The sequence below is a fragment of the Ornithodoros turicata genome, chromosome 5 (genome assembly GCF_037126465.1).
Source record: "Ornithodoros turicata isolate Travis chromosome 5, ASM3712646v1, whole genome shotgun sequence".
NCBI lineage: Eukaryota > Metazoa > Arthropoda > Arachnida > Ixodida > Argasidae > Ornithodoros > Ornithodoros turicata.
Window position 1 is genome coordinate 56972654 of NC_088205.1, and position 15406 is coordinate 56988059.

At 47.0% G+C, this 15406-nt stretch overlaps 1 protein-coding gene across 2 annotated transcripts in view; it reads left to right on the plus strand.

Annotated features, from left to right (window-relative positions):
- Positions 1–15406, plus strand: part of LOC135396064 (sister chromatid cohesion protein PDS5 homolog B-A-like) — a 131130-nt gene that overhangs the window by 27624 nt on the left and 88100 nt on the right. For both annotated transcript variants that reach the window (XM_064627108.1, XM_064627109.1), the window contains exon 7: positions 1864–1935. In XM_064627108.1, coding sequence (XP_064483178.1) covers positions 1864–1935 — 72 coding nt within the window. The remainder of the gene's footprint in view (positions 1–1863; positions 1936–15406) is intronic.

Sequence of the window (15406 nt, forward strand, 5' to 3'; positions counted from 1 at the left end):
CTCACAATGCCCTGCAGAGCCGTCTTATGGTGTAGATCGCAATTTATCTATCGCAAACTATCGGGGTTTCTCCTATTCCGCTTGCACAAGCCATCCTGTAAATTACATGCATGTAATGTCATCTTCCTAGTACATAGAAACAGGAAATAGTGCTAGCGGTTGGCGTAGCCAATACCATGCGGTATTATATAACACTTCTTCGTGCACTGTTTTTATGTACTTACGTTTCCTTGCTGTCTTGTTAATGAATATTGTGGGAAAACGCACGCAAGATAACGATGGTTTCGAAAAGTATTTCTTTCGCCAACATCAACATCCGACAGTCTTGAATTTTCGCGGTATATTCAGCGTGAACTGGGGTCTGGGATACAGACGCTCACATCTGCTACCATCAGTGATCATGCTGCTTTCCCCATTCAGCAAGAGGAAGCTCTGGCGCGCTCGCGTGGCATTTAATTCGGGCAAAACATAGGCCTTTCAGAACAAGCGCAGAAAGCTGGGCTAGTTACTGGGATAGCTTACTGCAATATTTGGGGATGCGCCTTTCAGAAATTCGCGGCACGCACGCTATTTACGCCATAACTTATGCAATTTCAGCGCAATGTTGCCTTCTGGCTCGCGCCGCAGCATCCATATCCTGATTTCTCCATTCACCAGAGTGCGAGCGCTCAGGAGCTTTGACTCGATGGATGGGGAAAGTAGGCACGGTTATGGCGAAAAATGCGTGTATGCCGCGAATGGCGCTTTTTTTCACAACGGCTTATGCGCATGACCTTGAGACGCCATAGAGGGTTATCTCCGTCTTCATTAGATGGCGCAGTATGGGGACGACAGAAGTGGGGATCAGTGGGGAGACCGCACGAATGGCGCGAGCTCGTCGGTCCCACTCCGGACCGGTTTTGGTCCTTTGTGCTACCCACGTGGATTTGTTTTGACGCGCTCCGAGCGTGGTTCGCTGGATAGCCGCTAGGATACGACGCGTATGTGAAAAAGGTCCATTCGGGTAAGGACAATGTCATGCACAGAAGAAAGGCCCGTGAGCACACGAGAGCTTCATCTGGTTCGTTGAGTAAAGTAGCATGATGGGGCGCTGCAGCAGGTGTGGGCAAGGGGGCTGCGTGCACTTCGCGGAAAAACTCGTGTGTATGTCGCGAAATTATGTCAGGGTCATGTAATGCAAGAAGGAAACTTAACGCCTGTGCGCGAGAGCTTTCCGTTGCTGGATGGGGAAAGTAGCAGGATGGAGACGCTGCGTCGTGGGCAACAGACATCGTTGCGCGGAAACTGTGTAAGCTACGGGGGAAATTGCGTGTATATGCACTCCAAATCGTGTAAGGAGAACAGAAGCTGAACATTATTGGTGCAAAGGCTAGCTATGAGGAGAGGGGTGTGGTTAATAGCAGCTAATCAGTGAGAGGGGCTTGCCTACAAGTAGAACGTTATAGTGTTGACCAGCCTGTGGGTGGGCCGCGTATTGAGTGGGACACGAATGTGTTGGAGTTTAGAAGTCTCTAGAAATTTTAGAAAGGCGAAAGGAAGGCTGCCAAGCCTAAAAAGCCTGCTGCTGAATGCTTTCAATGAGGATTGTCTCAGATTCTGCTATCTCACTTTTGCCCGAAAGCCCCCTAATTAAAGAGTTAATTAATGAATTTTGGTATAACCAGTCATCTAGTAGTGACATACCTTCTTCGAGATGATGCCCGCCTGACCGTATAACTCAACTGCAAAAGCGACATCTGTGCTGCTCTCATAGATTTGTTGTAGAAAAACCATACAGAATATCAAAAGACACCCTGTATATTATGTACTACTCCACTTATGATATGTCATGCATCGACGTCGTTTCATGTTTTACTCTTGCAGGTGCATTCGTATCTTTTAGCAGAACGCTTTCTGCAGACCTTGCCTTCTGAACTAGAACCTGCGGTATCACGGGTAAGTGATAAATTCACATGGCTCTTACAACTCCTCTTTGCGGAGTGACGAATACGGTACTCATTCACGTTAGAGGCTTCGTAGGATCTTTCCTTGTAATACAATCCACACGGAACTAAACACACAGGATCTGTAAGCTCATTACCGTTCCGTTCCGCTCCTGCTATATACTGCTCCCTTGACTAAAGGCTGAATCGCATGGAACGAAAAGCTACCTGAAAACTACCCGAACCGAAATCGAGACCGAACTTTTTCCGTGCATCACTGCATGCTACCGAACTGCAAGCCGAACTTCGGCCGAAGACGTTTGACCTTGAGGCACATTGCCTTTCAACTATGGTGAGCTAGAATGAATGGTGTGCTGAACGGCGACTGAAACCGGGTCGTGACGGCGGGCCTGCCGATAGGTGGCTACCAAGGGCCCGACCCGCTGCCGCTTCTTTCGCCCTCACCGTCATGCGACCCCATGCGCAAAGAGCACCTGGGAGCGTCAGGGATTTCCCGCGATGGCCGAAATTGAAGCAATCTGGCAGATGCAGGGGAAGAAAGAAAAAAATGTGGGCGTGCTGGCAGTGGCGTAGCCAGACCTCCGAGGTAGGGGGGGCTCGATACGAACCCCCCCCCCCCCCACCTCCACTGATCCCGGGTTCGACAACACACATATACTTGTCCACAACGCAAAATGCGGTTGAAAAAAAAGAACGAAAATAGTTTATTTGGATGTTCACAATACGATTACATATATAGGCTGTCATGTCCAGTGAGGTGGTGTCACGAGGTTGTAAGCACTTTGAAAAACTCATAATTTGAAAACCATTCACGAGTGCTGCTTAGATAGCCGCCATGAACTGCAAGAACTTTCGCGATCGTCACACTGGTCCCCCCCCCCCCCGCCCCATATATTATTTTCTACTCGGATTTGCACGATTTGCGTGGGTCGGGTCGTGGCAGGTAGGGGGGGGCTCGAGCCCCCCCCCCCCCCCTAGCTCCCCCGTGGCTACGCCCCTGGCGTGCTGATACGTCACGCTTCGGAGATATGATTACGACCACTGATCTCGATTGTAAAAGGCTGGATCGCGGATAGGGAGCGCGAGCGTGCGGCAACCGGCCGCCATCTTACTGTACCCAAAACAGTCGCCGCAGCGATCATGGCAACTTCTTGCAATTACGGTGGTACCAACCGTACCGGCAAGGATACAGGGCCGAAATTTCTACAGGTGAGTCATTCTTTATCGAGGAATAAATAGGCGTCCATTCTGTACATTTATTTGACAATTATGAAGTGTTTTTTTGCCCAAAACCAGCACTGGTTGCAAGTTGTTTGATCGCTCTTCCGAGGTTCAATCAAACACACTTGCATTTTACCAGGCGGCAAATACAGTTTGAGTGCATAATATGCTAGAGAGAACATGTTACACTACACGGGTAGTGTTGTCACCTATATGTGTGAGAGCACTCGAGCGCTTTTCTGCATGCATTGCTAGCATGGTACACGGGTGTTCTCTACGGAAGCACGTGCAGTGTCATTTCGTTGAACTACCTTCGCGCAGAAGTTCGGTATTACGTCGTAATGAGACCAAGATTTTGTGCCTTGGTTTGATTTGTGACAAAGAATCCTACGTAACGGTGATGTGGTGAGACTTGGATACCGCCTTAGTGTCTGAGATGTTGTCAGCTTGTTGCGATAATAATAATTTGTAGCGTGTCGTGTTATTTGTAGCAGTTTTTAAGGCAAAAGTGGCCTCTCAATACACGGGGGGGGGGGGGGGGGGGCGGGGATATGTTTATTACGAAAAAACGAAAAAAAAAGACAGGCAAAAAGGAAAGGTCAGCCAGACAGAAGTCGACTTGCTATTCCTTGTAAAAAAAAGGGGGAAAACAGAAAAAAAAAGGCGCAAGCGGCACATTGGCAGCAGGGGGGCATGAGTGCACGATCGCTCAGAGGCAGTCTAGGAGCCCAGAGTCACCCAGGGGTGCTAGACTCGTCGTTTCTTGAAACACGAAGAAAGTTCAAGAAATGGGAGGGAGCGCAACCATTGGATGCTTTCCGTGGCCCACGTGAGCGCTCCTGACTGTCAATCAAACCTCAGGTCAAGGCTACCGAGACGCGCGCACTTCGAAATATTTTCATGACGTCAAAATGACGTTTTGGCTGCCCGGGAGGATGGTGCCTTTGCAGATTTCACCAATGTAAACAATTCGGGAGATATGAGGAAATACAGCCGTTGGACAGTTTCTCTGGCCCACGTGACGGCCCGTGTTGTCAATCAAACCAAAGTACAAGGAAAGGGAAAATGCAGCTTTTGGCAGAAGTTCCGTGACGTCAAAATGACGTAGCGCAACATTTTTTTCTACCGAGAAAAGTTCAAGGAAAGATAGTGGCGAACTTCGAAGTTTGTTAGAAAGAGTTGCGGCCGCTTTTATTGCCGTGATTTACTACTGCGCCTCTGAGACCACACTTATCATGAGTATCGTTTGAAATGCCAAACGATGGTTTTTGCCAGTTTTACCGACTGTCGAAGAACGCTGTTCGTTCGCTGTGTGACCATCTGCGCAGAGCCTACACTATCAGAACAGAACTTCACTGCATAGCACGTTGTGCGCCGACTACAGACACGAACGATATGCTTATCGCTTCCGATTTGAAGTTGAACCATCCGATTTGACACTGGCATTTTTATAGCAATTATCGCATATCCAAATCGCTATACGCTCCCTCGCTCTTTGAATCAGAAGGGGTAATCCTATAATTCGTCTCTATGGTTTATGGATGACGTGCTATGCGGTGAAGTTCTGTTCTGAGATTGTAGGATCCACGCAAGATGCGCTTCTCGTCATGGATAATGATATCCCTTCGCACAAGATTGTTGTGTTCTTCACGTATGACATTGTACTTCCCTTGGCCGCAGGTTCCGTGATGTCCTTGTTTTAACGTGGTTTCCTTGTTGCACAAAAATGGGATTTTCCATTGAGACGCGGAGGAGGGCAACAGCTTTCCTTCTGATTAACAGATGCATCATAAATATAAAATGCACACAACAGAGACATGAACACTGCATGTGCAGGGCGTTGGAAAGCGTCGGTGCTCTTCTATGCAGCGGAGCAGCACCTCGAAACGAGCGCTTGCAAGTGCACGGGCCCAGGGTTTTTCGGACACGCGACTTTTCCGTCCCATTTACGATGAAGTGGTTGTGTCGTCGCAGTGCGGGCACTAGTCTGTTTATATGTGCTCAAATTTACACAGGGTCATTCTGAAAAAGAAGGCAGTAGATACATAGAGAAAGGAAATAGGAAACAAATAGTTTTCAACCGAAGTGTTGCTGTGTTCACTGATCCCAAATACACTTATAGCACACATGACGATACAGCGAGTGTGTCATGTAATGTGGCACGAAACAGAGGCTTAAAATTCTACTTCGGGGTGTCACTGGCGCTTGTCATCGACTAACTTTTGGTGTGACTTGCGCGCACTTTTCGATTTTCAGTCGCGAGAAATATTCTGAATAGATCTCTGAAATGTGCCAAGTCAGCGCAGCTTTTTTAATGTCTTTGTTTTTTGTCTTTCTTTGTGTTTTTCCTTGTCCGTAACAGGAAGGGCATTTCGTTTTCTCAACCAATTTCAACACAAAACACATTACCCTTCAGCAATAAAAATAGCTGGGGAGAATTTTCTTTGCGCAAAAGCTCGACGGCGTTAATTACTCCGTCACTTAATGTAGAATACTGTGGAAAGAAAAGATGAGTTTCCCCTTCAGTTCCCTCTTCCATGCTTCTGCTGATAGCGGCAGCAAGGTTGAAACGACGCAGCTATCTGGAGCAATTGTGAAGAGGTTACAAGAAAAGCCGCGTCACCGGGTAGCTTCGTCTTTTCGACCTTTTATGCTTTTTTTGTTTTGTTTGTTTGCATAACTTGACGGAGGACTGCACGGCCGGCAATGTCCGTGAATCGTACAACACTTTTCCGTTTCCTTTTTACCCTTACAAGTAGCGCGGGTGTTTTGTGATGCCATATGATCAGGCCTCGAGCTATGCTGTTTCTGTATGTATTCAGTTTGGAAGAAATGCTGATTCGATTCAAAATTGAACATATAGTTCCGCATTCGATTTGGAACACAGTTATGCGCCTCGAGATCTGAAATAAAATAATGTTCGCGCAGCCCAAATATATTTGACAATCTACGGTTTCAAGGATGTATTGCTCTGCATTTCACTCTTCACCGGAGCGGACAGAAGCGGTGCGCTTTCTCATTCTTCATTCTATCACGCTCGAGCCAGTGGGCGGGTCGCGCACACACTGATCTTGATCGGCACGGACGTAGACCCAACTTCAGTTGCCGAGAAAGGGAAACATTTTTCTTGAACTTCGGAAGTTCAAAACTCCTCCCCGCGCGACGTCATCTTTTGAACTTAGTTCTACTTTGACGAGTCTAGCACCCCAGGAAGCATAATACTGCTCTGGTAACAGCCCATTGCTTCTGCCCTACAGGGCCCAGTAGGGTGGCCAAAGAGAGGTCTTTGTGCCCCAGGGCAGATAGGCGGTGCGTGAGTGCAGTCCGAGGAGTGGCATATCTTGGACAGGTCAAGAGTAAATAATGGGTATCGGCGTCAGGTGGAGCAGGAGGGGCACGCCGAAGAGGGACGCTGCTTGATCTTGAACAGGAACGATGGAGTACGAGCAACATTCAGGCGAAGGCGATGGAGAGCTGACTCTTCCTTTCGAGACAGCTGTAGCGACACAGTGAAGGCCATCTTCGGGTCAATGTGGTGGAGGAAGGTGTTGGCTGCGACAGTGTTTTCCATGAAAAGGCAGGTGTCGAAGGAAAAGCGCTGGCGGATGTGTATGCGGCAGATGGAGGGTGATAACGGGATGACAGTGTTGCACTCAGCTGCGCCATGAGCGCGCCTCGCTGCTGCGTCGGCACGCGTGTTTCCCGGCAAGCCAATGTGGCTTGGCACCCACTGAAACCACATGGAGTGGCCGGAGGTGACGGGGAGGTTGTGCACAGTCAGGATCAGTGAGCGGATGTCAGAAACAACTTGCGAGCGAGGCGAAGACAGTGCCTCGAGCGCCGACTTGCTGTCTGTGAGGACTGTCCAGCTTCCAGGTGGTCGAGGGGATACAAGCTTCAGTGCTTCGTGAATGGCTACAAGCACCGCTTCGGTGGACGACGTTTCGTAGGGAAGCTTGAAGGCTTGTTCGATGTTTTCGGAAGGGAGGAACAGTGCTGCTGTGGAGACGCCCGCGGAGACCGAGTCGTCGGTATATATTTGATGTCGATGGCTGTGTAGGGCGTCCAAGTGCTCCAGCACGAGGTAGCCCAGGACAGGCGGGGGATGGTCGTTTTTGCTCGTGATGCCAGGGATATGTGTGTACACAGTGGGTGTGACCATGGACCACATTGGTGGGGTGTAAGGCGAAGTAGACGCCGTTGATGGGACCGACACCTTCAGTCGCTGGACAGCGGCACCGAATGCCGAGGCAAGGCAGCCATGGTCGATTTCCCGCAAGTGGTGGGCGGCATACCGAGTAAGGTATCGTGAGTAGGCGCTAAGGGTTTCCAGGTCGCGCAGAATGTGTGCTGGAGACTCTTTGCCCTCTGCTAGGACCAGGTATGTCTCTGACGTTTTGGGAACACCCAGGCAGACGCGCAGGCTACGGGTCTGGTTGTTGAGGAGCTCGCGCTCTCGATACAGGTTTCCTGATAGGGGCTACCCAGAGGATCGTCTGTACAGTGTGATGCGATCGGGTTTACAGATAAGTATCATATTCCTCATCCAGTGGTTTCCAAGGAACCACCTCAGTCCACGCACTGTGGTTAGCCTCTCTAAATTTTGCACATTTTATTTACATGTTCACATCATGAAACACACCTTACACCTTAGGCTCCCTCACCCAGCATTATTGCTTTGTGATGAAGCTATAATTCTTTGTGGAAGAGTTTTTAAACTTTAAAATTTTTTCGGGATCGTAAACCCTGTTTTAAACTGATGTTTGAAACATTTGTCCAATGATCTTATTAAACGACATATTTATGTTTAACTAGTTGCATCCTAACCAATGTTCTGATGTATTATGACCTTTGTTGTCGATGCACCATAAAAATTGGAATAATAATCATCATCAATACAGGTACTTTCACAGCTGCCTCGACATACTCAAGAAATGGGTGCAGAACCTGCGGAGTGCCCACAAACTTTGGTTACCAGAGCACCTCCAAAAAGCAAAAGCATATGTGTCACATGCGATTTTTAAAGGTATTCATAGTATATAATACCTTGTATTAACTGTTGTAGATCTAACCCACCTCTACAGTACTCTCTCAGAAATTAAAACTTGTCAGGGAACTGTGGTCATTGTTTCAGTTAATAGGCATGCGCATATATGCTATAAGAAGAAAATTATTTCTTGAGAACGCACTTCTCTGGACTGATGTTGTTTACATCTACTGTTGATCACATTCATTTATCACATATTATATTCTTATTATTATATTATTCTTATGTATATTATTATATCACATATTTGATCACATTGAATTTAAAATTCGGCATATATGAGAAAATAAAAGGAGGGCAGTTGCTATTCATTGCTCATTCCAACCTAAAATTGAGTGCTACAAATTTAGATAGTGTACCTGTACATTGTCATTCCTGAAAAATATATTGTCATTGCAGGGAGGTCACAAAACAATAAACGTAGTCTTTTGTGACCTCCCTGCACATTCATTGTATCTTGAAACGCATAAGTGCAAGAAATAAATGTTGAACCTGAAAAATGTATATTCTCTTTATTCATCGAGCATAACATCACTTATCTTCTTTACAAAAGCATATCGTGTTACACTTTTTTGTTTACGTTTGACATGATTCAGTTGATATCATTTCACAGACAGGGTGCACCAGGGCCAAAATCTCGAAATCACAATTGTTTCAAGCTCCAAATCGTCCTGTTGCAGTTTGCAGACCATACGTGTGCAGTGCAAGAGAGCCCTCGCACATCAAAATGTAAGATGGGAGTCACAGTTAATGAAAGGTGGTTCCTATGAGAGACTTCAACGCTGAAGAAAACTGTGCTAACTGCGGAAAGTATCATAGAAGATCTTCAGAAACCGTGTGTGGTCTCACGGCTGTGCTACGACGCTCCCTTTTAGATGACGATGATAATGAATGGAGTTTCAGATGTGCAGCTGCAATTTTTGGAACGTACTCCACAAACATGACGAAGTCAGCAGTGGATGGCTGGCCCTCGTTCCTACGCAGCTTTGCTTACTCTGCAGTTCTATATTCAGCAAAAGCATGTGAGTACGCGAGAAGGACATTCAATTTGGCACAAGAGCGCCTGCAAATAATCAGAACAAATGAAGGAAAAAACAAACAAAAATCGAAGAGCTGTCCTTCAAAAGGAGATAAGTCATTAAAGGAAGTATTACCACTTTCTAAGTAACTTGAATAAGCTTACATCACTACCTGATTAACTGTCCTAACGAGCGTGATTTAAGTGCGTGAAGTAATTATTTGGGCTGCTTCGGTGTGTCCATATTTGCGAGGCATTACCTCGAAGACACCGCTGTCGTTCACTAAAAGACTCTTACTGCGGCGATGCTTGATATAAATCGTACTAAACGCATACACCTATCTAAAACAACGGCTACGATTCTACGGGACGATCTCTTTCTGCCATGCGAGTATATCTTTTCCCGGACCATTCTTTCTGGAACAATTTTTGTCCAGAACGCAGCACGGGAGATTATATACATGGTTGTTGCAAACCTCACATCGTTTCTTATTGAAATATTGGCTGTGAAACGTGCTCTAGCACGATCCCCAGCGCTCCACTGCAGTGACAGACTAAGTTACGGAATACAAAACATAACATAATTAAGAATCGAACGGCAAACACCTGTGAAACACTGTTAAGATACATCAGTGTACTGGCACCTTACAAAATTGTGTGACGACAAACAACGATCAACGCTTGCAGCGCAATAAATACTCACAATCTCTGTTGCCTCCCATTGTTTCCTATGGGCACACACAGCGTCTTAGGGCCCACCAACATGGCGGCCCGAATGCGTGCCTCTCCCTCACGAGCCCCTCTCCCATGCGCGATCCAGCCTTTATACATAGAGATCAGTGATTACGACGGACGGACGAGTTCACGTTTTGGAATGTTGTGGTAAAGGCAGTGTTTCAATGCTTTCGATTCCTTCTTGGGATAATCATGAGATAGTTTTCTTCGGGGGATAAGGAATACATCTCGTTCTGCTACATCGCTTCTGCGCGAAATCCCCTAATTAAAGAGGATAATTAATGAATTTTAGATAATTAGTGACCTTGTAGTTACACACTTTCTTCGAGGGAATGTTCGCCTAGCCATATATAACTCAAAGAAAAAAAAAGCAAGAAATAAATAAAAGGGAGGAATGGAGTGAACTTTCACTGCTGCAATATATCATGGAGCCAAGCTTGTACAAGATACTAAAAAAGTATTCAAGTCAAGATACTAAATACTGCCTTTTAAAAGTGTTTACAAGATACCAAGTTACTCCCAAAAGCACTTAAGGGAAAGTAACTTGAGTAGAGTATTTTTGTTATGTACAATTCTGTCTGAAGCTCTCACATGTTTTGTGAGATAGCACAAAGGCATTCCATTCCAGTCTCCTTGAGTACATAACACAGATACGTTATGTATAGATACATGTATTTGGAAGTGCCTTTGATAGTCATAAAGGTATACTTGAGGTAGTTTGCATTCACAGCAGAGTACATACTCGTTTGCTGCTTGCTGCATGTCTGTATATGCCCTGGCCCTCTTGAAACATCCAAAGAAAAGTCACTCAGCTTATCTTCCGTTTTGAGATATGGTGGAAGGCTGCTAAAATTTTGGCTGCAGGATTTTGTTACACGCCATTGTTGTACAACCCAACATGATACACTGGTGCGCCCAAAGTTTTTGGGCGCGACAGACTGACCATCGTGATACACGCTCTGAAAGTCACACAAATTCTTCCATACTCACGCTGAAATTTTGTTTAAGACGCCATTTCCGAAAACAGCGTCATGTACTAATAGTTGCAGAGTATTGGGAAAATCAGTCAGATACCTAAGCCAATTCTTGACATCAAATTATCCAAGCTGAAGAACATCTCCTTATTTACCTCATAGCATGTAATCGCGTCGTTTGACAAGCAAAAGTCGGGGTGTACTATGTATTTGTCGCGAACATCGTACTAGACGTAGTGGAAGGTGAGATTCTGTTTAGACAGAAAGTCACATCCTGTAGGAACACTCTGTCTCTTTTATACCTTCGTCGTAGAGGCAATGGTACGATTTCAGAACAGGGTTTATACACTATGTCACTGCTCTCTCCCTTTCCCGGCTTTTCGCGCTGCAACAAGCTATCTATTTCACAGTTGATATATAATCAGAATGAATCAGCTGGACTTGAAAGCATACCATTCTTTCCAGTCCAGCTGTTCTGCCGCCCAAATTTTGGAAGATAGCTGCAGCAGAACTAGCAATCCCAAACGGGGTCAAGTCCGGGCCACTCCGCCAACAAATCTGCGGCGGCCCTCCTGGTGCTGGGGGTCACTATGTGTTACAATGTGAGCTGCCCTTTTATGCTGACAGTGGCATGCCGAGACTGGGAGGCAACCCGGGTTCGAATCTCGGAGGAAGCCGTGCTGTCTGAGGCTGGGCTTTGCTCGTAGACTTTAAGACAAATGCCAGCACAGTTGCCTATGAAGTCTGTCCAGACCCCCCCCCCCCTCCCACCGCCCCGCTCGAGCAGCATGTGTCGCCAGACAAGAAGGCGCTCGGAAGTATCCACCACCTTTTATGCTACGCAGACAGTGTATGCCGTCCTATTTTGATACAGCATTCAGGGTTACCCCCCCCCCCCCTCCGTAATCTGACTAATCGTTCTCATTCCTAGGAAGACATCGTCTCCCTGTTTTCAGGTATCATGATACATGCCGAGCGCCGCTGCTATTTTCATCTTCGTTCTTAAGGCAAAGTTTTGTGTGTCCGCTGCAAATGAAGCTGCTCCATAAATTAGTCCAGAAATTCGACCACCAGTATTGTTGTCTGACTACCCGCACTTTCGCGCGTTCAGCTGGTGAATATTCGGAAAACAAGGACGCTGTAATGTTTATTTTATTGCAGTTTTTATCTTGTCGTTCTTACTTCCAACTTTAGCGACGCTCGTCCATTGCTTGCTATTGAATACTGGCATTCAACAAACCAGTTATATATAAAGAAATTTTATTGGTCTTATTTGATGGTGTGTACGAAAAAAAAAGCGCGAGATGTACACATACAGGCTGTACGGGTTCCAACGGGGCTGTACGGGTAAAACAATAAGTGGGTTCCCCAAACACACTTCCTTCGGTTCTTACATAGAGTCTCATTTCTTGAAAATAGCGAGCAACAAGCAGTAGTTATGATGTGACTGTGAACAGTAGGCACATTATCGCTGAAGTTCTTTCCACTTGTACAGTGCTGGACAAAAGTTTACGGAACGTATTTTCTCTGGGCAGAGACACCCTAGCGGCGAGCGGAAGAAGGCGAGTCCACGCCTTCAGAGGGATGAAAGAGTGCGCTTGTGGCGACCCACCGTGGTAGTAGTGGTAACTTTGCTTTTGAGTGTAACGAACGCCAAAATGGCTTCGTTTTCGGTCTGCTGCACCGAGCGCGAGTGGAAGTCCCTCCGCTATCGGAGAGATAACAGGGCGCTAAGATGAATTGAGGTGACAACGGGCTGCAGTGCCTAGCTTTTTTCTTTTTTACGCCTCAGCGTAATGCAGATGACATGGCCTGCGCAGAGCCCGGACTTAAACATCATCGAAAACGTCTGGGGCAGCCTGAAGAATAGGATGAGCAAGAGACGGACGCCTACAAGGAGCAAGGACGCACTCTGGGAATTTATAGAAGCAGAGTGGTCCTTGCTACGTGAAGACGTGGACCTTGTCCGTCGGCTATACGCTTCCCTTCCAGTGCGTATGGCCCCAGTTATTGCTGCGAAAGGGGGCCGACAAAGCATGGAGACAGTATCGTCTCCCCCTGCCTCTTTTTTTTTGTGTGTGTTCAAGGGTGTACGCTCTTTCCTTCTCTTTTTTCTAATAAAAAAAGAAAAAAGCTAGGCACTGCGAGCCCGTTGTCACCTCAATTCATCTTAGCGCCCTGTTATCTCTCCGATAGCGGGGAGACTTCGTTCATGCGATAGCCACTCGCGCTCGGTGCAGTAGACCGAAAGCGAAACAATTTTGGCGTTCGTTACACTCAAAAGCAAAGTTACCACTACTACCACGGTGGGTCGCCATAAGCGCACTCTTCCATCCCTCTGAACGGGTGGACTCACCCACTTCCGCTCGCCGCTAGGGTGTCTCTGTCCAGAGAAAATACGCCGCTCGCGCGTTCCGTAAACTTTTGTCCAGCACTGTACGTATACCAGCTAAGGGGTTCAGAACAGGATGAATAGAAAAGCAACGAGACGTCAGGTGGCTTATCGTTAAGGGATAACAAGTGAAGATAATGTCGCATGCTTAGATGTAATTTATATCGCATGCATCAAATACAATGCAATGTAGTACATATGATCGCGGTATTTGATTAGGCAATCGCCTGTAAAGCACTGCGCGGTCCTACGTTCGTCACCCGGTCAGTGTCCGAAGCGACGAGGGTTTATCCGACCCATGATTAAACTGTCGAAAACTGTTTATCCGCACACTTGGTGCGCTTCCCTACTTACCGGCCTAATAAAACGCCAAAGAATACGCATCACAAACTCTCTTCGCAGGTTCGATAATTTTTGCACTGCGCACGAGTCCGACGCTGTGCTCTAACCTGTGAATCACTGAGAGAAACGGTTTCTGAAAATTGTGTGAAATTAGAAAATATAACGTCCAACGATTTGTTGCTGCTGATTTCTCTATTGAAACCGTGCTGCCTACGGGTCATACTGTGTGGTCCTGTAGTGGCCCTTCCCTTGCCTTCGATACTCAATCCTGGCATACTTGTGCCTGGACGTGGTCTTTATGCGATAGCCGATTTCGAATGCGAGAAAACAAGCACAGTTAAATTGCAAGGAATAGCCATTGCACATCGTCTAACCAAGTCTACTCATACTTTACAATCAGTGATTTATGGAGGCCCCATTACTAAAACCCTCAATTGTTTGGCGTCAGGTTGTGGATTCGATTCCGGCTGAGGAGGCTATCAGTAGTATAGAAAGGAGTCCTATAGCCAAGAGTTTTCTCTAATCCAATTCCAATCCAATTCTAAGCCATAATCCAGCTATAATCCAACACAATCCAGTTCTAAGCCAACACAAGCCAAATCCAAAGCCATCTGATTGGCCGCCATTAGCTCTGCCCACTTCACTTTGATTGGCCCCTGCTAAGCCTACTGATCTTTGATTGGCTGACCGTAGCTCCGCTCCTTTATGCTAATTAATTGGCTTGGCTCCACCCAGTCGTGCTGAATGGCCCGTGCTAAGCCTACTGATCATTGATTGGTTGACTGTAGCTCCGCCCCTTTTTAGCTAATTACTTGGCTCTTCACGCTGATTGGTGCATGCGTATCGCTGAGCACGCCCCCGTTATGCTAATTAACTGGCTCCGCTGATTGGTCCATTGTAGGCCTACTGGTCACTCTCCCACACTTTCTAAGCCCTCTGATTGGCCGCCGCCACCGACTGGCCCGCTGAACATAGCCTTCGTTAGCGCCCGCCAGACGGCAGCGGCTTTATCTCAGATGTTCAAACTTACCTTGTGGTGTGCGCCCACTTCATGCTGATTGGTCTGATTCAGACGTCTAAGCCAAAGCCTACTGATCACCCTCCCAATGTAAGCCTGCCGATTGGCCCGTTCTAAGCCCACTGACACCGGGTGGTGCAACCCTTTACTGGCTCCACCCACTTCACACTGATTGGCCCATTCTAAGCCTACCGATGGCTGGCCCTGATTGGTCCACGCTAAGCCTACTGAACGGTGATTGGCTTACCTGAATTTGTCGCTCCTAAGCCAGGCAGCAGCTTCAGACAAGACACACGACAATTGTTGATTTCAACCTTTATTTGGTACAACAGCCTCCCAGTCCAGCTGCATCAGAGAGATCATTGGTCCATAATTCTATGTGGACATCTCTCACGCTCACTCAGCTCCCTCGGTAGATTCCAACTGTTATTGGTTCATCTGACTGCACGTGGCCGCTCAGCCAGCTCCTTATTGGTTCTAGTTGGTCACAGCTCCCTCATAGGCTCCAACCCCGATTGGTCCATCTAACAGCAAGTGGTCACTGCTATTGATCCATTGAACTGCAAGCCACTCATTGGTCACTCACATTCATCTCTAGACGAGATAAATTTAACTGTGGGAGATTGTAACTTTTACCATAGGATAACTTTAGCGGGGGTTGGTAGGCTCCAACTGCTATTGGCCCGTGCTAACCGCACGCCTCCACCCTGATGCTC